This window comes from Rhinatrema bivittatum, chromosome 12 (genome assembly GCF_901001135.1).
Source record: "Rhinatrema bivittatum chromosome 12, aRhiBiv1.1, whole genome shotgun sequence".
In the NCBI taxonomy this organism is placed as follows: Eukaryota; Metazoa; Chordata; class Amphibia; order Gymnophiona; family Rhinatrematidae; genus Rhinatrema; species Rhinatrema bivittatum.
Genome location: NC_042626.1, coordinates 34183240 through 34211090, shown reverse-complemented (window position 1 = coordinate 34211090; position 27851 = coordinate 34183240). Strand labels below are relative to the sequence as shown.

At 45.7% G+C, this 27851-nt stretch overlaps 1 protein-coding gene across 1 annotated transcript in view; it reads right to left on the bottom strand.

Annotated features, from left to right (window-relative positions):
• NCAPD3 (non-SMC condensin II complex subunit D3) overlaps positions 1-24225 on the bottom strand; it is a 112038-nt gene extending 87813 nt beyond the window's left edge. Inside the window, exons 1-8 of the mRNA XM_029573252.1 lie at positions 23922-24225; positions 20444-20598; positions 19341-19503; positions 16184-16368; positions 10632-10799; positions 9381-9439; positions 9105-9192; positions 4724-4851 (exon numbers count right to left, since the gene is read on the bottom strand). Of these exons, the coding sequence (XP_029429112.1) occupies positions 4724-4851; positions 9105-9192; positions 9381-9439; positions 10632-10799; positions 16184-16368; positions 19341-19503; positions 20444-20598; positions 23922-24006 (1031 nt within the window). The 5' untranslated portion in view covers positions 24007-24225. The remainder of the gene's footprint in view (positions 1-4723; positions 4852-9104; positions 9193-9380; positions 9440-10631; positions 10800-16183; positions 16369-19340; positions 19504-20443; positions 20599-23921) is intronic.
• Positions 24226-27851: the final 3626 nt, after the last annotated feature.

The window sequence follows — 27851 nt, the reverse complement described above, 5'->3', positions numbered from 1 at the left end:
CTGAGGCGACAGCAACTGACAATCTGCCCAGGAAGTGGCTAGCGATCTTGTACAGTGCACCTTCAGTCCTGCTGGAACTTGACAGCCCTTACAAATAAATATAGGCCATGCAAATAGCCGCTTTCAACCAATGGGAAATGGTAGCCTTAGAGGCCTTCTCTCCCTTCTTCCTGCCCCCATACAGGACAAAAAGGTGATCAGAGTGCCAGAACTATTAGACAGCTCCAGATAACGCAACAGAATTCTCCTCACATCCAAAAGATGCAGCTCCCTGCTCCTAGGGGAATCCTTAGACCACTCCAGAAAAGCTAGACGATCTGATTAACATGAAAGGAGGATACCAACTTAGACCAAAAAGAGGGGAACGTCCGCAAGGAAACCCTGTCATAGGAAATCTGCAGAAAGGGATTCTTGCAAGACAGAGCCTGTAACTCTGATACCTATCTGGCCGAACAGGCCACCAGGAACACTGCCTTCAGAGTCAAAGCCTTCAGCGCTGCTCTCCTCAAAGGCTCAAACATAGCCCCAAACAAAACTCGCAAGACCAAACTAAGGTTCTAAACTGGGCATAACATCCGGACCGTAAGTCGCAAATGCTTGACCTCTTAAGAAACGAACCACATCAGGACACGAAGCCAAGAACCACCCTCGCCATTTGCCCCTAAGAGCCCAAAGCTGACACCTGAACACGAATGGAACTATAGGCGAGACCCTTAGATAAGCCCTGTTGCACAAATTGCAAGATGAGAGGAACCTCTTCTAACAGGGGATGCATCTGTCTCTGAAGTCACCAAGACTCAAACGCCCTCCAGACCTGAATATACGCCGAAGTGCCAGGTTGATGAGCCTGCTCAAAAAAAAAAAAAAATCTTCCAGGCACAACCGCCACCTCTCAAAAGACAAGCCGTGAGACAAAAGTGATCCTCTCAATCCGAAAATATGGGCCCCTGACGCAGCAACTTTGGAGATGACTCAGCCAAAGGGATCAGACCACTGCCAGATGCACCAAATCTGCAAACCACGGACACCATGGAACCGGTATGCGCCTCTATACGCCTCAGAATTCGGACCGACCAGAGGTCAAGGAGGAAACACGTACAGCAGGATCCCCGAAGGCCAAGGGCACGCTAGGGCATCCAGGCCCACTGATCAGACCTCTCTTCTGCGACTAAGAAAACTCTGTCTTTACGCTGAACCGTGTCGCCTTGAGGCCCAGCTGTGGAATACCCCACCAGGCACCAATGCGGTTCCAAGCCTCGTGGGACAACTCCCATTCCCCCGGGTCCAGTTGCTTCTTGCTGAGGAAGTCTGCCTGTACGTTTTCCACTGCTGCGACAAGCAAGGCTGCTATGCCCTTGAGATGGCATTCTGCCCACACGAACAAATGCCGTGCCTCCAGAGCTACTGCCCGACTATTCGCCCCGTCTTGGCGGTTGATGTATGCCACCATTGTCGCTTTGTCCGAAAACACGTGAACCTGCATCTGTGGTGACCACCACCCAGGCTGGGGGTTTCAGGTCCATTCCCTTCATCAGATTGGGCTGAGACAGCCACAAATAGAGAGTAGACCTGGATTCTCGCAGCAGGGCAACGGCAGATGATATTGTCCCAACAACGGGTCCCACCTTGACAAGACAGTGTGCTGCAGAGGTCTCATGTGTGCAAACACCCAGGGAATCAAATCTAACATGGATGCCATGGAACTGGGCACTTGAAAATAATCCCAAGTCATTGGCAACGTAAGACGACACAGGCGTGTCACCTGTGCCTGCACCTCCTCTCTAGGTCTTCGACAAGAACACCCTGCCCTTCCTAGAATCGACTAGTACCCCCAGATACCAAGGATTGGAACCAGATGGCTCTTTCACATATTTATGACCCAACTTACTGACTGCAAGGTGTTCATCACTGCTGAAGCTACCTCTCACACTCCTCCGACTTTGCTCAAATGAGCCAATCACCCAGGAACAGATGAACCAGAACTCCTTCCTTGCATAGGGCCGCAGCCACCACCACCACCATCTTGGTGAAGGTTCATGGCACAGTTGCCAGTCCGAAAGGGCGGGCCTGAAACTGAAAATGCTGACCCAGCACCGTGAAAACAAAGAAACCTCTGATGGTCCATCTGAATATGAAGATATGCCTCCACGTCCAAGGATGCCAGGAACTCTTCTTTGCGGACAGCCGCTACACCGTGCGCAGTGTCCCCATACGAAAACGCAGCACTCAAAGGGCCCTGGTTCAGCTTCTGCAGGTCCAAAATGGGATGGAAGATCCTTCCTTCTTGGGAACTACGAAGTAAATAGAGTACCTGCCCTGCCCTTGTACCTCCCACAGCATGGGCACATAGATCCAGTAACCTTTGCAGCATCCACCACAGCCTCACGCTTGCTGCGAGAGGCCACGTGAAACTCAAGAAAGACCTCCCTAACCAGGCACAAAATTCGAGAGCGTAGCCGTCTCTTACGACCTCTAGCACCCAACAGTCCAAGGTAATTCTGTTCTACCCATTCACAAAAAAATACCTATGAAGGAGATTCGAGAGTCACACCGTTTATTAAATTCTGAGGCTAGGTCCCACCAAGCGAGACTACCCCTCACCACAGAAGTGGTGGAGGACTTCCTTTTGCCTTTAAAGGGGTCCCACATCAGAAGCTCTGGGGCTTTGGCTCTTCATATCTAAAACAGGAAAGAACCTGCTCTATCAGAAACCCAATCTCATCTCTGTGAAACAGTCGGATCAGGGTTGTTCTCCAGACCAATCTCATCTGCCTCCAGAGAGGCCGAGCTGTCAGCATCACCAGGATCCTCTGTGCCCCCAGGATCTTCCCATGAAGGTCCAGGTGCATCAGTGGCTGTAGAAGCAGGGGTGACAACACCAGTGGAAGAACCTCAGAAGTCTTACCCCCTATACCATGCGGTGTCCCTCCAAGCCACTTAAAGGCACAAAAGGCCTTATGCAAAAAACAGAAACTCTGGGAAGAAATCCCCATGGGAACCGGACCAATGCCAAAAGCGTTCCCCATCAGGGAACCCAAAGGACCCACAGCTAGCAGTAAAATAGGAGGTGCTACAGCACCTCCACAAGCACCGGCGTTCTCTAACTCCCCGAGGACCATGCGTGTGGGAAAATGGCTGCCGTCTTGGACACACTTATCTCAGACCATGTGTCAGGGCCCCCAGTGCTTGGGGGAACAAGACTGCTGGGAGGTGAAGAGGGAGCTAAACTGGCAACTGTACAAACTCCGGGCTGCTCCCATATCTTGGTATATGTGAGGCACAAAAGCCCCTTCTCAGATGCAGCCTTAAGTACCCCACAGCTCCAGAAAATCACGTGCCGCAAGGAGGCCTGTCCGTTCCCCCCTGCCATGTCTGTCTCCCTCACGCAAAAGGAACAAGCAAGTCCCTTGCAGCACCGGCATACCTACAAACAGCTCAGCTGTTCAACTTTCCCCCTCGGCCATGAGAACGCTGGCTGAAACTCCACACTGGTGTCTTCTGAGAAGCGTACCACAGCTATCCTGTATTTTTTTTTCTTTTGTTTTAAACTTTATGTTCAAGACAGCGAGCAGGGGGAGAAAGAGAGGGGGCCTGGGAAGAGCAGATAAACATCTTCTCAGAAGCACAAGTACCGCCTGTGCTTTTTTTTTTTTTTACCTTTTCTTTGGAGATGCTCGCTCAAATTTCCCTCAAGGACCAGGAGCAGAACAGCAGACTTGTACTGCTGGCCGAAGCCAATTGCCTGGCCTCAGGGTCTGATTGCGGATCCACCGACGAGCTGCTGCACCAAAGAGTCCTACCATCTGCTGGAGGCAGAAAAAACTGGGTTCCTGCTGCTTGGCACAACTCTTAAAACAGTAACTGCGATGTCACAGAGGAAAAGTTTGGTCTGCATTGATCTGCAGGCAGGGGGGAAACAACCAACTTGTTAAGGGCTGGACTGGTATAGCAAGACAAGATGGAACTGGTTTCTCTGTTCTGCCTCCATCTGCTGGTAGGGGAGCATAACCCACCTGTAAGAATTTGACTGGTGTACAAGGATGAAATGACATTTTTTTTCCACAGCTCACATAAATTTGCAGCCTGTGACATGCATAAGTTACACCAATTTTTAAAGTGAAACTTCACTCTACAAAAACTACCTGCACAATTACACCTGCTATTTAGTGCAGCCTGCTTTGCTGTGAAAATCTGCATGCATACTTTATAAAATCAGAAAGTATGTATGTAAATGAAAATCCTGCCCAGAGCTCACCCTTGGAACACTTCTCCCAAATGCCCGCATACAGGTCTCATGCTTGCACTTTTACCAATCTATCGGGCAAGCAATTTCATGAAAGGACATTTCCATGGGTAAAGCACTGCTTTTAGCCATGAAAATATCTTAAAAATTACCCCCTCTACAGGTCAAAGAGCAGTTTCAAACACATACAGTAGTCTAAAGTCTCAAAGGGTACATATTAACATATTTATTTATTTATTTATTTATAGGTTTTTATATACCGATAGCCGTTTGCACATCGTATCGGTTTACAGATAACTAAAACTTTTTGACAGTGTCATTATACAGAACTTTTGGCACTGCCATTACATAGAACAGTAAACTTTTTATTGCCTAAAGTTGTCACTATCCAGTGCATGTTAAGCAGTAATGAGTTGACAGAGAATCTGAACATTCAGATTATGACAAATAGAAAAGATTTTTCATGTTTGGGGATTTCACCTGATAAATCTTATCGCCTGGTTTCTGGCACTGATGACCTGGGGTGAAATAGTAACAAGTGTTTGGCTAGATCCTTCTCTGATCATCAAGATGATATTTAAAATCCGTTGGAAGAGACGACGGATAGTCTGGAAGAAAGTTTGGAAAAAGTAAAATTAGGTTACTTACCTAATAATTTTCTTTCCTCGAGTCCTACCAGACCAGTCCAGATGCATGGATTTTTCTCCCCTACCAAAAGATGGAGACAGACCTAAAAACTCTTGCTGGGACTCAGTCCACATAAGGAACTGTGCCACCTGCAGGCTCTTAGAATGACCCTATAAAGCAAACCCCTCCAACAAGCAGGAGTGAAAATAAAAGACCTAATGGCAAACCTCACACAACTGACCCTACTACTGAAGGGGGTCTGATAAATCAAACCATGTACTCAGAGCTAGATACAGGCCAATCTGGCAGGATTCTGGACTGGTCTGGCAGGACTCAAACAGAGAAAATTAGCAGGAAAGTAACCTAATGTTACCTTCTTTATTGTCACACCAGATCAGTCTAGATGTATGGGATATACCCAAGCCACTCTTAACCTGGGAGGGAATCTGATAAAACCTGCTCTTAGAACATTTGTCACAAGAGGCTGCGAACCCTAGTCTATACATCCAAATAATAACGTTTGGAAAGGGAGAACTATGACTACCAAATAGCTTCCTTACCTGAGGCTAAACCAATCAGTACTATACCCAGGAGGTCACTTGGCCCCTTGCAACATGTGCCCTGGGCCCCTTAGGGACCTCCAAGTCTTTTACCAACATATAAATGACAGCAAAAGCCTTCTTAATCCATCTAGCAACCATAGCCTTAGAGGCTAAAGGAAAATTGGTTGTAACCTGCTAATTTTCGTTCCTGAGGTAGCATGGATCAATCCAGATGAGCAGGTTTATGCATCCCTACCTGCAGATGGAGGCAGAGAACAAAAAAAAAACATTGAGACACTGCCACCTGCAATCCCTCAGTTATTGACCTGTACCCAAGCCAAGGAGATTATGTTAACAAACTTTCCCCTACACTAAGGGCGAACAGAGACAAAAGTTGGAGCTCCTGGAACTAGGCCCTCTTGAGTTAACAAAAACACATATCCAACTATGTACACTTCTCATTACTCTGACTACATCAAACCTCAGCTCAGCAACATCCAGAAGCGAGGAAGTCTTTTGAAAGATGGCGACAGGTCTCTGGACTGATCCGTGGTACTTCAGGAACAAAAATTAGCAGGTAAGAACCAAAATTTTCCTCTCTTGTTCGTACCCCGGATCAGTCCAGACGAGCGGGGTGTACCCAAGCCCCTCTATTCTGGGCAGGAACCCTAAAAACCGGCACACAAAAAACACTCTCCCCAAACGTCGCCTCCTCTGGGGCTCAAACATCCAAGCGATGATGTTTGGTAAAAGGATGAAGAGAAGACCACGTTGCCGCACAGCAGATCTCCTGCGGAGAAAGCCATCTGACTGGATGCTAAGAAACAGGAGTACTCTGAATACAGAGACCCTGAAGAACCACCTTTTTCTAGCTTCACAGTCCAGCACCCAGGGGAAAGGAGTATGCAGGAGAGAGTAGGAAGAAGGGGGAAAATGGAGTCAGCATCACTGGCTTTCAGTCCACCCTCAGTAATCAGGATCAAGCAAGCAAGAGGTCACCAACTCTGCTGCTTATCCCTACTCAACCAGAGAGTTCCAAGTCCAGCTACACCCCCTGAGACTTTCAAATCCACCTATCTTCAGAATATAGGTTTGGCACTCCTACCATCTGCTGGGAGATAGATAAATACAGAGACTCTGTAGTTGGCACAGTTCCTTATGTGGACAGAGTTCCAGCAAGAGCTTTGTTCTTGGTCTCCATCTGCTGGTAGGAAAACCAATGCATCTGGACTGGTCTAATGAGAGGATGAGGAAGGACCTATTTTCTTTCAAAAGCATAGGACTCTACTCAGTGAGATGATTAGATCAATTTGGAAATATTCCACTAGCAAACTTAACTGAGCCTGAAAAACTGAAGTACAGTATATAATAAGAATGGCCAAACTGTGGCAAGTCTTTGATAACAGATTTATACATCATATCTCCTCTAAGTACATGACTAGACATTACAGTATTATAATTACTGATCTAAAGGAAGAAAAGGTTTAATTGCACACCTGAAGTGACCAATTGTCCACAGTTCAAAAAAAGCACTAAACAATAAGAATGGAGCGTACCTGTTATCTTTTTTCCCATTTTAAGGTATCTATAACCTATATTAAAAGTAAGTGCCTTTGTCCTCTATTTTGAGTGTTGTAAAATTTATTACTCACTAAAAATGCGAAAGTTAAACTGAGGAACATAAAACAAAGGAAAATTGATTCTTACCTGCTAATTTTCATTCCTGTAATACCACAGTTCAGTCCAGACAAGTGGGTGGTAAGCAGATGAGTCAGAGAAACAAACCTTTGAGGCACTGCTACATAACAGAGAATGTTATCTGCAATCTCCTCAGTATTGACCTGTACCCAAGCCAAGATGAACCCCCAAACCCCTTTCTTGGGCTAACGGGGAAAACTATAGGGTTGGAAACCCCTAAAAACTGAAGCCCAAAACACTCCCAAAAACGAAATCTGAAAAACCCAACCCATGATCAACTGCCCAAATACCCTGAAAGGCAAACCAACTTGAACTACAAGCTGGCAAAAAAAGTCTTTTGGCAGTGATGGGATGGGTCTACGGACTGATCTGTGGTATTACAGGAATGAAAATTAGCAGTTAAGAACCAATTTTCTTGCAGGTAGCAATGCCCCAAAGTTTTGTTTCTCTGACTCCATCTGCTGGTAGGGAGGCAAAACCCACGTGTCTGGACTGATCTGGGTAAGTTCAGGAAACCTATTTTACAATAATCAAAGTCAGCTAAACATAAATAACAAAAATAAAATGAATCAAAAAGCAGAAAAGCAAAACAGCAAAGCACAGCCATTAAAAACCAGAAAGCAATAAATTGTGTCCAGTTACTTTACAGGCCGATACAATAAGAAGCGTGGGGGAACAGGAGCTCTGTGTTGAGCGCCCGCTCTCCCAACACGGGCGATCCTGTATTTAAATGAGGGATTGTGCATCCCTAGCGCCTCCTTATTAGTGGAAATCCAGGACAGGTGGCTGTCAGTAGGTTCAGGAAACAGACGCTCAATTTTATGAGCATTGGTTTTCCGAACCCGCTGACAGGAAAATAGACACCGATAAAAATTGGAGCATTTGTTTTCCTAACCTGGCTGGCCCATTTTGTTTTTTATTTTTACATTTTTGGTTTTTCTGTACAGTTTTTCAGGCACACTTTTTTTTCCGGTATCCTGGGTGCATAACTAATAGCCTCATCAACATGCAATTGCATGTGATGAGCGCTATTAGTTTTGGGGGGGGGGGGGGGGAGAGAGAGGGTGCTTGGACACGTGTTTGACTCACTAAACTCCTTACAGTATAAGAGGAAATAGATGGGCGTCGAAAAACGCCCATCCAATTGCTTGTTAAACAGTGTGCTCGGCCCAAGTGCATTTTACTGTATCGGCCAGTTAGTGTTTATGTCAATTAAATAATTAAAAGTCAGGACACGAAGGAATTAACAGAGAAATTTAACCTTGGGGGAGAGAATTTTTAGGCCTCTATTTAAGAGGCTTCATTGACTTTCAATCTGAGAGGCCAAAAAAACCCAAATCTCTTCAAACTGAAGCTTAGAAACGAGAAGTCCTAATATCTGACTGATGCTAGCAGTCAGGACAAACAGTAATAATTTCTTCTAGTTTCAAACTTCTCATCAATATACTACAGCAGATACTACCAGGAAAATCAATAGATTATGCTACAATGAGAGCCCATCTTAACAGCATGCAAGTGAGTTCAAAGATAAACAGCATGTATTCTATTTCTCATGTTAATATGGCAATTATCTAAAAAACAAAACAAAAAAAAACCCCAAAAAAAACCCTCTACTACACCTCTAAAGTGTAGTTCTTGTTCTTCTAAAAATAGCTATATTGACATTGGAACATTTGAATACCTGATATCTTGCTATGCAAACAGATGAGCTTTTTACCTAGTTCTGTATAGATGTTGAGCTGAAGTTTGCAATAGCTAACTTTGCAAAAGGAATAGTTTGCGTTATTTGCCCTATTAGTGAGAGTTAATGTATTTGCAAACTTTGGCACTAGTAACATTGGCCTCTAGGAATGATTGTCAAGAAAGATGATTTTTTGGACTTGAAATGGCTCAAAACTTATTTGAAACCAGTACTTACATATATAAAAAGAAAGTTGACACAAGTGCAAAAGGGTTCCTGATGCCAGCAGGTTAAAGGAATCAACATTACCTACCTGATCTCCTTCCCCATGAAGTGGTGAACACAGTAATTTGAGCCCATGATATGCCAGCTCTGGTACATACTTCATTTGTTTTATGTTACTAGATGAAAAACAAGGAGGATAAACACATTTTTAAATGCCCTCTCTTAATTCATGCTTTCCCTTTATTAATTATAAAAAATAATAATGCTCCTCCACAGGCTTAAATTTAGTGAACACAGAACAATTCCCCAGTACCAATGAAAACAGCAGCTTATGCCATGCAAATGATAAAAGAACACAACTCACAAAGACTCCGAAAAATCAAACTCTTGAACAGGTTCAAAACTTGTCAGCTCGATGAAAATCTGTTAAAATGAAAGAGAAAGGAGGACTAAATTTCGTGCTAATAATGTAACAGACAGTTGTGTGAACAAAGGAACAAAAGCTAGGAGTTTGCCAAACCCCAGTAACCCAATTCCTTTAAAAAGCTGTGCGTAGTCCATGCCCATTCCTACATGAGATGTACCATGCTGAATCAGACCAAAAAGTCCTTCCAGCCCACCATCCTCTCTCTGAACCTGGTCACAAATACCTGGCAGATCCCAAAGAGCAAAACCATTCTTTAATGCTCATGCCCAGGTATAGCAGATGTTCGCCCTCACAGATTAAATTGCCCGCCCACTGGTCTAGACTGATCTGGGTATGTTCAGGAACATATTTCACTCAATTATTTAAAATCTGCTACCCTGCTAGTTTCATGGAGTGTCCCCTGGTCCTAGCGCTATTTGAAAGGGTAAATTAATTGTCCTCTACTTACCTGCTTCTTCTCCACTCGTGATTTTATTCAAATCTCCATCACAGTTGTGGCCAGCTCCATACCTTAAGAGCCACAAGCAGGTCTGTTTTTCAGAATATTCACAATGAATATGAAAGATTGATTTGCATGCATCATGGCCACTGAATACCAAATCATCTCATGCATTAATTATTGTGGATATTCTGAAAACCCTTGCTCTATTATTATCCCCAATCAATCGTCTCTTCTCCAAGCTGAACAGCCCTAACCTGTTTAGCCTTTCATAAAGGAGCCGCTCCATCCCCTTTATCAGTTGTGTTGCTCTTCTCTGTACCTTTTCTAATTCAGTTTTATCTTTTTTTGAGATGAGCACGATTGAACCATGGATCAATAGAACATTGATGATATTCTCCATTACTTTTCAAATCATTCCTAACGTTCTAATTTGCATTTTTGACCACCACACACTTAGCTGAGGATTTCAATATGTTGCCCACATGGACTCAGATGTCATTTTCCTGGGTGATGTTGCTTAATATGGAATTCAGCATTATATATCTAAAGTTAGGATTATTTTTCCATATAAATATCTTTACACTTGGTACCACAACAGCTGGCTCCTATCCAGTGCTCTTTAATATACTATTTAAGTGATGTGCGAGATCCACTGCCTCTTACAGTATCCCCCTACATACACACTATTGTTTCTCTTAAAAAGCTGGTAATCCCAACATTTAAGTTCATCCCCCTTCCCCATATACCTGAATACAGTGTTGTACGCTCTGGAATTTTTCTTTCAAGGCGAATTTAGGCAGAAGCCGCAAGAACTTTTTCAGCAGAAAAAAAATGGCATCCCGAATTTCCAAGAGATCCCTGGCTGAAAAATACATATCATCTTGTCCCTCATCTTCTTCAAAAATGTCATCCATCTAGATCAGTTAAGGAGGAGGAAAATAAAACAGTATCATAAGAATTTGCCATGCTGGGTCAGAACGAGGTTCCATCAAACCCAGTATCCTGTTTCTAACAGTGGCCAATCCAGGTCACAAGTACTCATCAAAAGATCCAACACAGTAAACAGATCCCATCCTATCACACAGTGATAAGTAGTGGCTATTTCTGAAGTCTATTTAGTTAATGGAGAAATTATTTACCTGATAATTGTGTTTCTTAGTGTAGACAGATGGATTCAGGACCAATGGGTTAGATGCTCCCCTGCTAGCAAATGGAGATTGAGTCAGATTTTAAAGCTGACGTCACCTTAGATATATCCCCGTAGTGATCTGAGCCATTCAGTATTCTCTTCAAAAGCCACTGTGGACATACTCTTGAAAAACTTGATTAAAATTTGAATACAGCTTAAAAACCCGATTAAAAACCTGGTAAGTGTAACTGTATTCAATCAAATATAAGCGCTGAATCTCAGCAATATTATAGGAGCCCTGATCTAGGGATAGGGCGATGGCTTACCCATAACCTCTTAAGAAATCAAATTCACCTCATGGACAATTCCCTGGCACTGTTCATGGGCAGCCGTGGGTGGGATGCTGAGTCCATCTGTCTATATTAAGGCAAACAAAAGTATCAGTAAGTAATTTCTCCATTTCCTAGTGTGTAGCCAGATGAACTCAGGACCAATGGGATGTACAAAAGCTACTCCTGAATGGGGCGGTCCGGTTAGCACAGCCCTTGCAAAGGCTGCGTCCTCTTGGGCCTGGATGTCCAGGCGATAGTACCTGGAGAAGGTCAGCAGATGTTGACGGAGGCAGTAGCTTAGCTTCCACCCAGGATATTGCCTGGGCCCTAGTAGAATAAGCTTTAACCTGTAGGGGTAAAGGCTTCCCTGCCTCTACGTAAGTTCCCGTGATCACTTCCTTGATCCAGTGAGCTACGGTAACTTGCGAAGCTGCTTCGCCTTCTTTACTTCCACCGTGAAGAACAAGGAAGCTGTCCGTCTTGCGCACCGGTTCTGAATGTACCATATACCGTACTAAAAGCCTGCTGATGTTTAAGTGCCGCAGGAGGTGGTAGTCTTCCCTTCCTTTGCAAGGTAAGGAAATGGACTGGTTCAGGTGAAACTCTTGAGAATACTTTCGGCAAGAAGGAAGGAACGGTGCGAAGCTGTAATGTTCCTGGAATCAATCGGAGAAACGGCTCCAGACATGACAGCGCCTGTAGTTCAGAGATACGATGAGCCGAGCATATCGCCATCAAGAATACAGTCTTCAGCGTTAACAGGCGTAGAGACAGACTGCACAGCGGCCGAAAGGAAGGCCCTGCTAAAAAGTCCAATACTAGATTGAGGTTTCATAGGGTGGGGGGGGGGGACGGACGGACGGGGACCGGGCACTTTAAAGGTGGTCAGAGGTATTTAACCACTTTTAGGCAAAGACAGGCGGGCTCCATTTACCTTGTCCCTGAAACAGGAGAGCGCCACCACCTGGACCTTCAAGGAGTTGAGGGACAGCCCTTTGGTTCAGGCCGTTCTGTAAAAATTTCAGAATCATGGGGTATCTTGGTTGTCAAAGGGGGCACCCCGCATTCCTCGCACCAGTCCTCAAATATTCTCCAGATCCGCATGTACGCCTAGGACGTTGAGAACTTCTGCGTGCGGAGCAAGGTGGCGATTACTGCTGCCGAATAGCCACGCTTCGTCAGGCGAGCCCTCTCAAGGGCCAGACCGTAAGACAAAATAGAGTTGGATTCTTGTGAAGGATCGGGCCTTTTTGGAGCAGGTCCCTGTGTGGATGGAGGCATAGGGGCTCTCCACCAGAAGTCTCCGCATGTCTGAACATCATGGGTGTCTGGGCCAATCTGGGGCCAACAGAAGGACTAATCCACTGTGGCATTCGATCTTGCAAATGACTTTGCCCAGCGGAGGCCACAGGGGGGAGGTGTACAGTAAGTCATCCTCTGGCCAGGACTAGACAAGGGCGTCAATACCTTGGAAGCGCTGATCTCTACTGCGACTGAAGAATCGGGGGACCTTCGCATTGTGAGATGTAGCCAGTAGGTCAATGGATGGGAGGCCCCAGCAGTCTACTAGGAGTTGAAAGGGTCTGGTCCAATCCTCTGGATCCAGACTCTCCCTGCTGAGAAAGTCTGCTCTGACATTGTCTTTTCCCCACAATGAGGGAGGCCAAGAAGTTCCTTTGCCTGTTCGTTTATATTTCTTATTCTCCTCCGAACCAGTTCCTCTTTTTGGTTGTCGGCTCCGAAAGGACTGAGATGCCAAGTTTCTGTAGGGCCGAAAGTGCTAGGAGCACTTGGTGAGACCTCTCATGGGCGAGGGGCGCTGCAACCTTTTTTTGTTAATCTTCCGGTAGCCATGGCACAGGAGAGCGCGAGAGAACACGACTGAGCCACCAGGGCACTCAGGAAGCGATCTGCTGTGTGGTTGAGGTCTCATCAAAAGCTTGTTTAAAGATGGACTCCACCCGTCTACCGGTTGCGAATCCTTCAAGGTCGCTCCTCCCTCTACTGGGATAGTTGTTCGCTTCAAAACAGCACAGAACAGGGCATCCACTTTCGGGAAACACAGGCATTCTCTGGCTGCTGGGTCCAGAGGGTACAAGGCCTCCAATGCCAGACCTCCCTTAAAACTGGCTTCCGGGGCATTCCATTCCAGGTTAATCAACTCTTGGATGGCTTCCAGCATTGGGAAATAGCAAGAGGCTTTCCGTAGACACACCAGAATAGGATTCTTCTTTGGTTCCGACATAGGATCCATTCCGGGAACTCCCAGAGTCTTCAGAGTCTGGGAGACCAGGGCTGGCAATTAATCTGTGGAAAACCTTTGCATGGTCCGGTATGGCTCCAAGCCTGGAGGGATTTCCCCATCCTCCAATGAGTCTGCATCTCCCTTCGCCGACCATGGTGTCTGGATCCCTGTCAGGGATACTCTTCGTGAGGAGAGGCATGCTAATAGGGCTGGAAGGACAAGGCCTTCCCAGCTGGGGCTCAGACAAGGCAGGGTCAGCAGCCAACTGCGCCTGAACAAAGGCTTGAAGGCCATGAAAAAATTCCACCCAAGAAAAAGGTCACCGGGTCCATACCTAGCCCCAGAAGAACTGGGGTAGATGCCGCTGAACTGCCCTCTCCGGAGGATGACGCAGACCCGGGATTGCTATCAGATAAGGTCGTGGCTGACCTGTCCTCTGACTGAGAGGGGCCAGGCTTGGAGAAGTTCTGAGAGTCCATCCCTCCCTGTGCTTCCTCACAGTGCTGACACAGGAAGGATTCTAGGTCAGATTGTGCAGCCTTAATATGGCAGTCAGCACAGTGTCGCTTGTGCTTCTTTGTTGCCAGAGCCATAGTTCACTGTAGCTTGAGCGTTCAGCAGGCTAGCACTTGGACGCAAGTGCGCACAAATCCGCCTCGTATAAGCGTCCGGTTGTGCGCGAATGTATGGGTGTACTTATGCGCACATTAGGCGCCCAGTAGGGCTGGCACATACCGTGCATACCGATGGTCTATGGGGAAAGATGGTGCCGCAAATTGTGCGCAAGATGGTGCTGCCGCGGCCTACCAAATGGCATGCCCACAGAGTCTGAAGCAGGGCTTAGGCCATCAGAGGGCCGCTCAACCCGCTCGGAAACCCCCTTCTCTTGCCCCAGTGGGATCGGGAACATCGTCGGTATGGCGCGCCAAGCAAGAGACCGGAGGAAAGACTTACTGGAGCCCTTCCACATCTCTGAATCGGAGGCGTCCTACTTTTATTTAGCTGGGCTCAGCACAAAGATGGTCTCCGGCTGCAGGGGGAGAGGACCTAGGTTGTTACCGCCATGCTTGGCTTCCTGCACCTGCTACCTTTCAGCTGCTTCAGCAGCAAAGTCCATGCCAGGAACTGGCTACCAGATCAAGGCACACCTCTGAGGGATCTCGGAAATTGTCTCAGAAATTCTCAACTGGGGGAGGGACCATTAGTTAACACCACAGGAGAGCGGGGCTCGATCTTTCTCCAATTTAAAGGTAAATTTTCTTCTGACGGGTACTGCAATCCTATTAAACACCAATGCTGGTGTGGGGATAGCACGTCTACATCTGCTAGGAGACCGAGAAATACTGAATGGCTGAGGTCAGTGCAGGGTGATGTCAGCTTTGAAACCTGACTCAGTCTCCATCTGCTAGCAGGGGAGCACATAACCCATTGGTCCTGGTCCATTTGGCTACAAGCTAGGAAATAACAGTTTATGGACTTCTCCAGGAACTTTTCACACCTTTTTTTTTTTTAAACCCAGTTATGCTAATCTCCTTAGGCACATCCTCAGGCAATTAATTCCAGAGCTTAAAGTGTGTACTGAGTGAAAAAGGATTTTCAACCCTTTCAAATCTGCTACTTGCTAACTTCGTGGAGTATCCTAGTCTTTGTATTTTTTGACGGAGTAAATAACTGATTTACATTAACCTGTTGTATTCCACTCAGGATTTCATATCCCTCCTCAGCAGTCTTCTCCAAACTGAACACCCCTAACCTCTTTAGCCTTTCCATCCCCTTTATCATTTTGGTCGCTCTTGTGTGTACTTTTACCAATATAATATCGTTTTTTGAGATTTGGCTCCCTGAACTGCAACAGTACTCTAGCTATAGCCTCACCATTGAACAATACAGAGGTATTATGGACATTTGCCATTTTATTCTCCATTTCTTTCTTAATTCCCAACATTGTTTGCTTTTTTAAATGTATGCTGTACACTGAACTGAGGATTTCAAAGAATTGTCCTCTATGACGCTCAGGTAACCTAACATGTTAACTACAATGTTAATTCCTTTCCCCTATATGCATCAATTTGCATTTGTCCACATTACATTTCATCTATCTTCCAGTCTCAAAATCCTCTTGCAATTTATCACAACCTGTTTGCGATTTAAACTTCTCAGAATAATTTTTGATCACCTCTCTCAGTTACCATTTCCAGATCATTTATAAATACTAAAAAAAAAAAAAAAAATCCACCAGTCTCAGTACAGATCTCTGAGACACTCCATTTACCTTTCTCCACTGAGAAAAATGACCATTTATTCCTACTCTGTTTCTTATCCTTTAACCAATTTGCAATCCACATTAAGACATGCCTCTTACCCTGTGACTTTTTAATTTTCTCAGAAGTGCCTCATAGAATACTTTGTCAAATGGCAAGTAAAAGCTCTATATGGCCTCTCTGGCATCTAACACCACTAAGAATACAAAAAAAGTCATACATGTTTTTTTCTGGTGATTTATTAACTCAGCAATTTTCTCATTTATTTGAAGACATGTCAGTTCACTTTTGATGACCCTGGCCCGGAAATAGCCAATAAACACTTTTTTACCTCAGGATCTTCTCTCCTAGTTGACCTTGCCTTCTTTCTGCCTCCATGGTGGTCACCCTGAGAGCTTTTAGGTACATCTTTCTTCCTTTTCCGATTTGAGTCTGACTCCTGAGGCCAGCTCTCTCTCAGAACACCGAGGCATTTATCAAACAGCACCGGGTGGAAAACCTGGTTGGCTACACTGCCTGCAAACAAGAAGAGGAGTTTAGAAATAGCTTTTTTTGCTTGCTCTGTAATTATGCTTCCTTAATGTATAGTTCAAGTTAGAAAGTGCAGCCTAAAGGCAAAGCTGGGATCAAGAGGATATTTTAAGCTATCATAATCAGCTTGCAGTATAGAACTAGCTGCAGAGCAGAGGATTCAGAGCTTTCAAACACAGGTGAGTGCGTGGGTCTTTGAGGAAGGATAAGAGCCATTAATGACTGACTGTGTGTGTGTGTGTGTAGAGGGCTCCAAGAAAGCTACACAATTTTTATGTAAAGTCACCTCTCTCCCCTTCAAAACCCCCCCAAATAATCTGACTTAAAACCAGCGCCGCCCCCCGTCTTCCTCTTTCAGCTCCTGCAGTGCATTCCTGCTCAGAGTAGATGCTCCCAATCTGTTATCAGGTTCCTAACACTTACAGGTGGGTCATAAGATGAACCTCATTATGCTAGAAGTTAGGAAATCAAAAGCAAGACTCTAGTGTGAAAACTGATTTTTAAACCTATAGCTATCAACACATCATATAAAACTTGTTCAAACAACCAGGAAGATGTGAGAAACATGAGAAGTGATCTAGCAAAGCTCAAGGAATGATCTATAGTCTGGCAGCTAAGATTTAATGCTAAAAAATGCAGTCATAATTCTAGGGTGCAAAAACTACAAGGGAAAGATACAGTATGGGGTGAAATTCTTCTAAGCATGAAGGAGTAGCATCTGGAAATGATTATATCTGATGATCTTAAGATAGCCAAATGGGAATTCAAGGTGAAAAAAAAAAAACCAACAAAAAAAACCCAAAACAACAACCTTGGCTCACAGGAAGAATGGTCAACAGAAAAAAAAAAAAATGATATTGCTTCTAAGTCCCTTGTGAAACCTCATTTAGAATGTGGTTGGAGTTTGTTCAAAGGGTGACTACCAAAACAGTCAGTGGTCTTTGTTTTAGCTAAAGCAAGAATACCTTAAAGGAAAGATAAGAGGGGGAGGGATAAGAAAAAGAAAACATTTAATACCTCCAAGTTTTCCATGCACAAGAAGCAGACCTCTTTCAACAGATCAAGGGGTCATGAAATGAAGGTGAAAGGGTGTAGACTGGGTAATATGGAGACAGGTGAAAATACTTATCTGATAACTTCCTTTCCTCTAATGAAAGCAGGAAAATCCACACCGGCGGGTTATGCACTCCTACCAGCAGATGAAGACGGAGTGAACTGACTCACTGATGTTACCAACATATAGCTCTGCCCCGACATCAGCTTACCAGTAGAAAACCCAAACTGGGGACAAACTGATTATAGTTGAATCATGACTATTAAAAGCCAACGACTCATTACCTCTAGCCAACTGGGAAGTAATGAGCTCAGTAAAAACATGTAACATAAGAACATAAGAAATTGCCATGCTGGGTTAGACCAAGGGTCCATCAAGCCCAGCATCCTGTTTCCAACAGAGGCCAAAACCAGGCCACAAGAACCTGGCAATTACCCAAACACTAAGAAGATCCCATGCTACTGATGCAATTAATAGCAGTGGCTATTCCCTAAGTCAACTTGATTAATAGCGGTTAATGGACTTCTCCTCAAGAACTTATCCAAACCTTTTTTGAACCCAGCTACACTAACTGCACTAACCACATCCTCTGGCAACAAATTCCAGAGTTTAATTGTGCATTGAGTGAAAAAGAACTTTCTCTGATTAGTTTAAAATGTGCCCCATGCTAACTTCATAGAGTGCCCCCTAGTCTTTCTATTATCTGAAAGAGTAAATAACCGATTCACATCTACCCGTTCTAGACCTCTCAGGAGGTGGTCACCTTCTACTCCCCCCCAGTCGTACTCGCAGTAAATCCCTCACCAACGGGGGAAATTACAATTGGCCGAGCCCATTGATAAGCTGCCCTCAGAGGGCTTGTCTCGCTACCTCGGAGAACCCCCTGTTGATCTAAACAGGGACAGCAGAGTTTCTGCACGAAGCCCCTCTGCAGCTTCCTAGTTCCACAATTGCTGCAGAGCACGGGCTTCTCCCCATGCTCTGCGGAAGCAGCCACCCCAGCCACCCACCATCAGTACAGCCTCAGTAACAGTCCAGCACTGAAGGGAGACTGCCTACCTTAATGCATTCTTGGCAGTCGACTTTGGGTCTGCTCCTCTTCCCCCACCTTATCAGAGCTTAAGAGGCAAACATGCCCTCCTCGCTATATATATTTTTTTTTTTTTTTTTTTTTTTGAGGAGAGTCTCAAAGGGGGAAAGCAAGGTGAAAAAAATGCAGCTTAATTTTAACTCCTAACCAGGAAGCCCCCTGGCACTGTCAACCAAAGGATGGAGACCACATCTCACTATAGGAGCTCTTAGTAAATTGGATCAAATGGACCCAGGACCACACTCAACCGAGGAAGTGAATGGGAGACTCATCTAGATTCCTCTAACCAGGCCTCAGCCCACAGCACAGGATGCTCGCCAACCATATGCTGGAGAAAGACAATACTAGTAGACTGAGGTCAGCACAGATGCCTATAATCAGAGACATCAGCAAACCTATCTCCATCCGATGATCGATGAGCATAACCCACTCATCTGGACTAGTCTGCACAGACAAAGAGGAAAAGGAAATATTTTGTTACGAAGAGAGTGACTGATGCATGCAACAGCCTTCCCATGGAGGTGGGAGAGACAAGGGAAGTATTTGAATTCAAGAAAGCACAGGACAAGGACATGGGATCTCTGAGGGAGTAATAAGAGACTGTAAAGCTGAGCTGTTACGGACTAGATAGACCAAATGGTTGTGTCATCTCATTTCTATGTTTCATATTCCAATGCATACTGTGCAGTAATAATTTCCATCTTATATCTCCTGAAAATGATTATATAAATCCAAATCAATTTTTCAGCTACTATAGTAGACGGTGTGCTAGGATATCCCTAACAGAGAATTATGAAGTGGTGTGGCTCTCACCTGGAATCTCCAGCAGCAGGAAGTAGAGAGCAGCTGCATGCAGGGCATAAAGTCGCTGTACCACACTGGCCTTTTTATTTTCAACCATTTGGATAAATTGATGTAATACTGCCACAAGAGCCTTGTGGGAAATATTACTTTCAGCAAACAGAGTCCAAATGCTCTGGAAGACAATCAAAGAAAAATAAGACAATTCTTTATGTACATCCCATTCTGTTTAAAACAAGCATGAGGCATGTGCTAAGGCATCAATGTTACATATTAGAAGGAAGAAACTGTGTGAGGACGTGCTAGTTACAAACATGAAGAGATCAGATTTTTATATACACTATTTTTTTTTTATTCTAGAATTGCATATCGTCTTAAGAGCATGTTTTCTGGGTGCCACTGGAAGACAGGCCTTGGGCCACAGTCACACAATCCTAGATGGGGGGGGGGGGGGGGGGGGGGGGGTTTGCCTTTGGTTTTCCCTCTGCCTCCCCACCTTTCCCCAAATCCCATGATCTGATCTGATCTCATTCCTGAGACTTTCCGTCAGCCATGCTCCATTTCCCACCTCCTCATCACTCCCCAACTAACCTTCCTTCCCCACAGGCAGAAGGAGAGCAGCAGGGCATCATGTCAAAGTGCCAGTCAAACCCCAGATGGCAGAGGACAACAGTCTGAAGCACTGCCACTCTCCTCCTGATGCCTAGACATGGTTGTGAGAAAGTTATTCAGAGATTGCTCTGGTGGCAGTCTTCCACCCTATTTGTTTTCACTTTATATGCCAGCACTGCTAGTCTCTGCCAGTGACATTACAAACAGATGGACAAAACTTAAGTGCATTTTTATATAAAAAAAAAACCAAAACATAAAAAAAACCATACTAAAACCATTAAGACAACTATCCTGTAAAACAAAAAGGCTGCTGCCAGAACACTGAATGGTATATGAAACGATTCATGAAATAAGTACTTCTATAAACATCAGCTCATGTTTCTATACACGTAGGGCAATAGTAACAATTGCTCTACAAGGAAAAAAAAACCAGAGCAAGACTTTGTCTACAACAGCAAACGGCATAAACAGTACTGGATATTTCAATTCTGTATTCTTTTTACCACAGTGGCCTCGTAGTCCTCAGCAGCAAACGGAGACAGACTCTTGTACAGTTTAATAAAATTCTCCATCCCATGCTCAGTAATCGCATCTTCTGCTTTGGAATCTAAAGGTTCAGTCTCTGTGAAATCGAGCTCCCACACCACATCCACCCATGCTACGAAGAGAAAGAGAGGAAAAAAAAAACCCTACTCAACAAAAATACAAGCAATCAAAAAAAAAAATAAATAAAATGCATTCCCCATGGTCTGCTAACATTGCAGAGGATTTAGAGGTGGGTCACACAATTGAGCAACATGAAGGCAAATTATGGTTTCAACTGTTTATTAAATCACTGACAAAAAAAAAATTCACATTAGCATAAAGCATACATGCATAGAAATGTCCATGGAACTTCTATCCCTTTTTGCACCCTTATCAACAACCTTTTTCTAAGAAAGAGAACAAAGACATCCACTTTGAAGGGAAAAGAACACTAGAAATTGTTACAGTTCATGGCAATAAAGGTGACATTACTTCTTTCCTGATAACTTCCTTTCCTTGAATACAGTCAGACTAGTCTGGACAATCGAGTTATGCACGCCAACCAGCAGATGGAGACAGATCAGATTCGCTGATGTGGCTCGTCACATACGTATACCCATGCTGCCACCAGCCTGCCAGTTTTTCTGTAACAAGCAAACTGTGGACAACTTTAATACAACCTTCCTACCTTCTCCCCCACCAGTGGAGGACACAAAATGGCCACCTCTCCCACTCTGCCTGGATCTGAACCCAGCAACTGCTTCCTTGAGACAGACTTTCTGCCCTCGATAGCAAAGAGAGGTTCCTCCAAATGTCCCTCTCCACCTCCTGTACAGGAAACGGCACAACCCCGAGTTCTGAATCATCCTGCACTAACCACCACACACTGTATACTTCTTCCCATGCTCTGCAGGAGGGGGCTGTAGGAAAAGAAAAATCCAACTACTTATCCTCTCTCCTCCTTGTGGCTAAAATCTAAGTCTGAATAAAACCACACATTGGGGCAACTACTGCTGAAGTCTAAAATCACTCCCTTACTCCAGCAAGAACAGTCACCCTCCTGGTTCATCCTGACTCCACCAGGGAAATAGCCAAACGTTTGGGAGCAATTTGTCCACCAGTTCATTCAACTGCAAGTTCAACACCTCTACTGTCTGCTGGAGACAGAGAAAATTGTGAGACTGCAGGCAGCATACTGTTTTAAGTACTTTGATATACAGTAAAGCTTTTGTTCTGTCTCCATTTGCTGGTAGTAGAGTAAACCCCATCTAGCAGCCTGGTCTGGTGAATAAAGAAAGCAAGCAGAATTTCAAAATATAAAATAAGTTAAAATCTGTCACCTAGTGATGCTATCAAAAGTCTTCAACTCTCTGAGTCTACTTTCAGTTGAGAATAGCTTTTGGGACTGTCTGATCTAACCAAACCTCTCCAAAGACTCTTAGTGATACTACTTAAGAGAAAGAAGGGAGCAACCTGCACAGAGTAAGTTACTACCTTAAGAAGCTTGCTGGGCAGATTGGATGGAACATTTGAGCCGTTTCTGCCATCATTTCTATGTTTTTATAATACGAAGGCTTTCGCTAAGAGGTAGATCTTAAATAAGTACGAACGTGCGTACTTTTGTTCGCGCAACCGGCACGAACAAAAGTATGCCGGATTTTATAAGATATGCATGTAGCCAAGCGTATCTTATAAAATCCAAGGTCGGCGCACGCAAGGCTGGGCAAAATCGGCAGCCTGCGCACGCCGAGCAGCCTGCCTCCGTTCCCTCCCTCGTCCCCCCACCTTCCCCTATCTACCCCACCCCCCAGCCCTACGTAAATCCCCCCCCTACCTTTGTTGTGCAAGTTACACCTGCTTCAAGCAGGCGTAACTTGCGCGCGCCGCCTCGGCATCCCCCGGCACAGGCCACAGTGCTGGGGGACTCGGGACCGCCCTCCCGGCCCGCCCCCAAACCGTCACCATGCCCCCGGACCCACCCCCTCCCGGCCCTTTTACGAAGCCCCGGGACTTACGCGCGTCCTGGGGCTTTGTGCGCGCCGGCAGCCTATGCAAAATAGGCGCGCTGGGCTTTTAAAAACTAGCTCTAAAGGTATTGCCAATTTGTGGCCTCTCTTACAGTAAGGGGTAAAAGCATGTTGAAAACACGCATCCAACCCCCTCGAAACTAATAGCGCCTGAAACATGCAAATGCAGGTTGATGGCCCTATTAGGTATTCCCGCATGATTCAGTAAGTAAAATGTGCAGCCAAGCAGCACATTTTACTTTCAGAAATTAGTGCCTACCCAAAGGTAGGCGTTAATTTCTGCCGGCACCGGGAAAGTGTCCGGAAGTGCTTTTCTGTACACCCTCCAACTTAATATCATGGCGATTTTAAGTCAGAGGTCCCAAAGTAAAAAATAATTTAAAATAAAAACAAATTTAAAATCGACCAGCAGCCCAAAACCCGGACGCTCAATTTTGCCGGCGTCTGGTTTCCGAACCCGTGGCTAACAGCGGGTTTGAGATCCAGATGCCGGCAACTGCTCCTGTCAAAAACAGAAGCACTAGGGACGTGCTAGTGTCCCCTAGCGCCTCTTTTTACCGCAGGCCCACAAATTTTACTGTATCGGCCTGTTAGTGATATGGAGGCTTTTCTTAAAGGGACTGCGGCCATATATTGGGGTACATTCACTGTCAAATATGATAACGCTACCCCAGAATCCATTAACACTTGGAACACAGATTTAAACAAACATTTGCTGTGTACATCTAATAGTGATACAGAATTAATAAATAGTAGTATCTTTTCCCATTATTTAAACCTACCCAAGCTCCTACAGTGATCAGATAACAGGTTAGATAATATATACATGCAAAAAAACATTTTCACTATTGTAACAAACAGTAAAAAAACATTATAACTTGCCTGTTAGACTCTGATAAGCACCCACCAACTTTTACCTTCCACAGCATGTCATTACACAAGAAATAACTTTACAAAAAGGACTTTACAAAAGTCAAAAGACTTAACATAATAAAATATATCTAGTCACTGAACCTTTGTACACATCAAAAACGTAAGTTTTATTTAGAAAACTAAACCAATATGATCTAGATATAAGCAGAGGAAATCAAACATCTCATTTTCACAAAAGTGACCTTTAATATTACAAGGAAGATTATGGGAGAGAAAAACCGGCAATTCCATAACCTTCCATCAGCTTTACAAAAATAGGGGGGGGGGGGGGGGGGAAGGATTTATCAAACTTGTTCAAATTACCAACCTAACCTTTTTTAGGCTTTTGGGCTCGGCTTACTGCTACATCCTCTTTCTTTCTGTCTTGATAAAGTAAAGCCCCCAAACCCCGAGCCAGATCGGAAGAACTCCCCAAGGGCAGCGTTTTAATCGGGACCCTACCACGAATCCGAGAACAGGACTGCAGAAGAGTACAAAAACCCAAGACCACACTTACCGTCACTCAGCCGCCCCCGCAGCGCCCATAGCTCAAGAACTTCGATTAGCTGTGTCGCCACTTCTCCTTCTCCTCCTCTAGCCATTTTCTCCACGGCAGATCGTGAGCGCGGTTAGAATCCACGCGCCCAAAAATACCACGGCCCAAACCCACCAATCCGAGCCCGGCCAGTCTGTACACCGGTTCAGACGTGCCCCTGCGCCGTTAAAACTGACCAATCCGAGCCCGGCGCTGGGGCTGCGCATGTCCGGAAATGTAACGACCCTACCGAGTCGGACTTGGCTTGGTGGTATCGCTCAGTATTGCCAACCTTCATATTTCCCGTGAGTTTGGGCTCCCCCCCCAATTTGTCGGTTGCTTATTATTGGGCGATTTTTTTTATTGTCAATGCGTTTTTTGGGCTTGGTGGGTGGGACTTGGGCCCAGCTGTCCCTGCGATTGGCTGCTGCTGCCCCGATGAGGGCTGTTCACTGTCAGAGGAGCACGTGAGCAGACAGGCACTGACTGCAAGCACCGGCATCTGGTGACCGAGGAAGATTTTATGCAGCATAGCAGGCTTCAACGCTGAAGGGAGTGAAGCACTAAACAGACAACAATCAAAAAGAGGTACCTGGACGAGGAAGGGGAATGGGGGGGCAGACGTGCTTGGATGGGGCTGGTAGGGGGAATGAGTGTGAGGAGGCCAGTCATGTGCTTGGAGGGGAACGAGTGTGAGGGTGGGCAGACGTGCTTGGATGGGGAGGGGGAACGAGTGTGAGAGGGAGCAAATGTGCTTGGATGGGGAGGGGGAACGAGTGTGAGAGGGAACAAATGTGCTTGGATGGGGAGGGGGAACGAGTGTGAGGGGACTGGACATGTGCTGGGGGGAATGAGTGTGAGAGGCTGTTGTGTTTTTTTTATTTTTCACTTTGAAGGAGCTACAGAGTTCAGTGGTGGTGCACCAGTTAACCATACAACTGGCCTGCATGGGAGGGTGGCTAGATAGAAGCTATTATTGAATAATGAATTGTGAGTTTAAAAATGTACTTTTAGTACATACTGTCTGGAACAATCTGTGTAATGTTATGTAATCCACAAAAATGTGATGGACATTTTAGGGGTTAAATACTATTGCAAGCCACTGTATTTCCTCCATTACACTCACAAAAGTATTTGTGTTTTTTGTATATAAATACCTTCTAATAAAAGTAGTTTTAATATCATGTGTGTTTGACTTGTTTTTTTCAGCAAATAGTGCTTGTTCTTTCATGATTTCCTGGGACCCTGAGTGAAGTATTCCTTTTATACAGTTTGTCCTGGGCTGGGTTGCTAAAGTTTGGCAAAGGGCGACTGATATAGCCAGTGGCTTGGCTCCTTTCTGATCTGAAATGCGGCCTGCACTCCTGGAACCTGAACCTCTGCACCAAAGGAGAGTATTTGTTTCTGTGTATCTTTATTTATTCTCAGAGTGAAAAAAACAAGGGACTAAATAGAATCTGTGCAGCAGGGGCGAAGCTACCTCAGCAGCAGGGGGAGCTCAGCGATGGGGTTTTTTGTTTAGCAGGTTCTCTGCCTGCGGAGGCGGCCAGGTGTTGGCTCCGAGGCACTGAAGATCTGTCACAATGCTTGCCGTTGAGGTGCTGGTGGTGCCACAGGTGCAGGGAGGAACAGTGTGTGCATGCAGCAAAAGCATTTGGGAGCTGGCTTCAAGAATGACCACACCAGTAGACAAAGCCTCACTGGTGACGGGGTCTAGCGCTGAAGCTTCCCTATCAGCTCAGAAACAGTGGCCATTTTTGATTCCTTAGTAGCTTTGTTGAGAGGCAGGGGAATCCCCTCCTCAACTATTACCAGTGGTTCCCTTTCCCACGGAGGGACTTTCACTGAGGAGGAGTCTGGTTCTGGTAGAGGACTCCTGCCGGTTTTAACTGGTTTATGCGAAAGTGGGGTAGATTTTAAAAGAAGCACGCGTGGCCTACATATGTGTGCGCTACCCGGCACGCGCACATATACGCCTGATTTTATAACTTGCGTGCGCTGAGCCGCATGGGGTTGGTGCGTGCAAGGGGGTGCACAATTCTGCACCTTGCACGCGCTAAGCCGTGCTGCCTTTCCCCGTTCCCCCCGCCCCCCAGCCCTACTCTAACCCCCCCCCCCCCAAGTTATTTTACCTGTTGCACCTGCCTCTGGGCAGGCACAAGATGCGCGCCGGCAGCTTGCTGGCACACGATCCTCCAACACAGCGGAAATGGCCGCTCTATATGAGGCCTCTGGCCCCGCCCCCGGACCGCCCCTTTAGTAAAGCCCAGGGACTTGCACACGTCCTGGGGCTTTACGTGTGCCGCCGGGCCTTTTTAATATAGGCCCGGCACGCGTAACCCTTTTAAAATCCGGCCCAGTGTGTTTAGCAGGATGCTGGCTCTTGGCCTCAGTCTCCATAAATTCTCTGCCAGTCAAGAGGCCTAAGCTGTTGAGCAGCTCTTCAGGCTGATGATTTTTGATGCCGGATGTTAAATATATCCGTGCCTAAACGCACGGAGGGTGCAGGCAGGCTTTACTAAGCCATGTAGTAGTCCATGGCAGTGGTTCTTTTTCTGTGTGAGTAGGCGTGCACTCGCCACAATGCAGTTACATGCACAGGGACCTGTGTGCATAAGGCCACGGCCTCGATTTAAGTGCATGCATTTGCACAGGTGCTTGAGCGCTTATTTGTATAGGTACCTGTGTGCGTAAGGTCGCAACTTAAGACTGAAGCACGTATTGGCGCAGCTACTCGGGCGCCTAGGACTGCAACCTAAGCTTGAGCACATATTTGCGCAGCTACTTGTGCACATACAAGCGCATATTTGCGCATGTACTTGTGCGCATAACAGGTGACCTAGTCTGGACTGTGTATTTGTGCGCATCCTGGAGGGGTGTGTGTGTACAACTAGGTGGCATTGGTGTGCGCACAGAAGGTCGCCTAGAGTCAAAGTTCAGGAAAGAGCTAGGCGTAGGGGATTAACAGTTCAAAGCGCCTTACTTTCTGTGAATCAATTGGTGGAGCTCCCACCTTTTTCCAAACCTGGACGCATCGGTACATTGTAAGAAAGAATTGAGGTATTTGGATGAGAAGTGTGCCTTGTTACGTTATCTTAACTCACTAATAGCTTTAGGCTGATCATCTTTTTGTGCTATGGAGTGGTGCAAAGAAAGGTCAGATGGCTTTGAAAGCCACCATCGCACAGTAGTTGAGAGATTCGATAGGTTTGGTGTACACGTCAGGGCCGCGCAATTCCTATCGGCTTGAGGTCTCACTCTACTCTGTCGCAAGCGGCATCCTGGGCTGAATGTCAGGGTGGGTGGCTGTGTGGAAATTGTTGCACGCTTTCGCTGTACCTCTTCTCGGATTATGGCGTCGGCAGTTTCCACCAGAAGGTTGCTCTGGCTGCGAAACTGGGCAGTAGACATCTCCTCCAAGGCGCAGTTAGGCTTGCTGCCCTTCAAGGGTTGCCTCTTGTTTGATGAGGACCTTGAGCAGTTGATAGAGTCTCTTAAGGATAAGGTCCTTAAGAGACTCTATCAACTGCTAAGACTGTATCAACTGCTAGGTTGCTGGAGGATAAGCCTAAGGGCAAGAGGTTTTTTCAGGTGTGTTCCCGTTTTGGGGTAGTTATAAGGACTCATCCGGCAAGGGCAGTCCTGAAGTCAATCCTTTTGGGGTGCCCACAGGCCATTCTGAGGCGCCGGGGGGGGGGGAGGGCAACCGGGCTTAAGTCCTCACAATGAGGTGAGGCTGGTCCACTCCGTCATTCCTATTATAGGAGGCTGCCTGTTGTGGTTTTATGAGGAGTGGGCCAGAATTACTCAGAACCAGTGGGTTTTCAGCATGGTAAAGGACGGCCATACTTTAGAATTTGCTATTCCCATCTGCGATTTGTGCGTCTCCTTGGACAAACAAGTAGCGGTTTG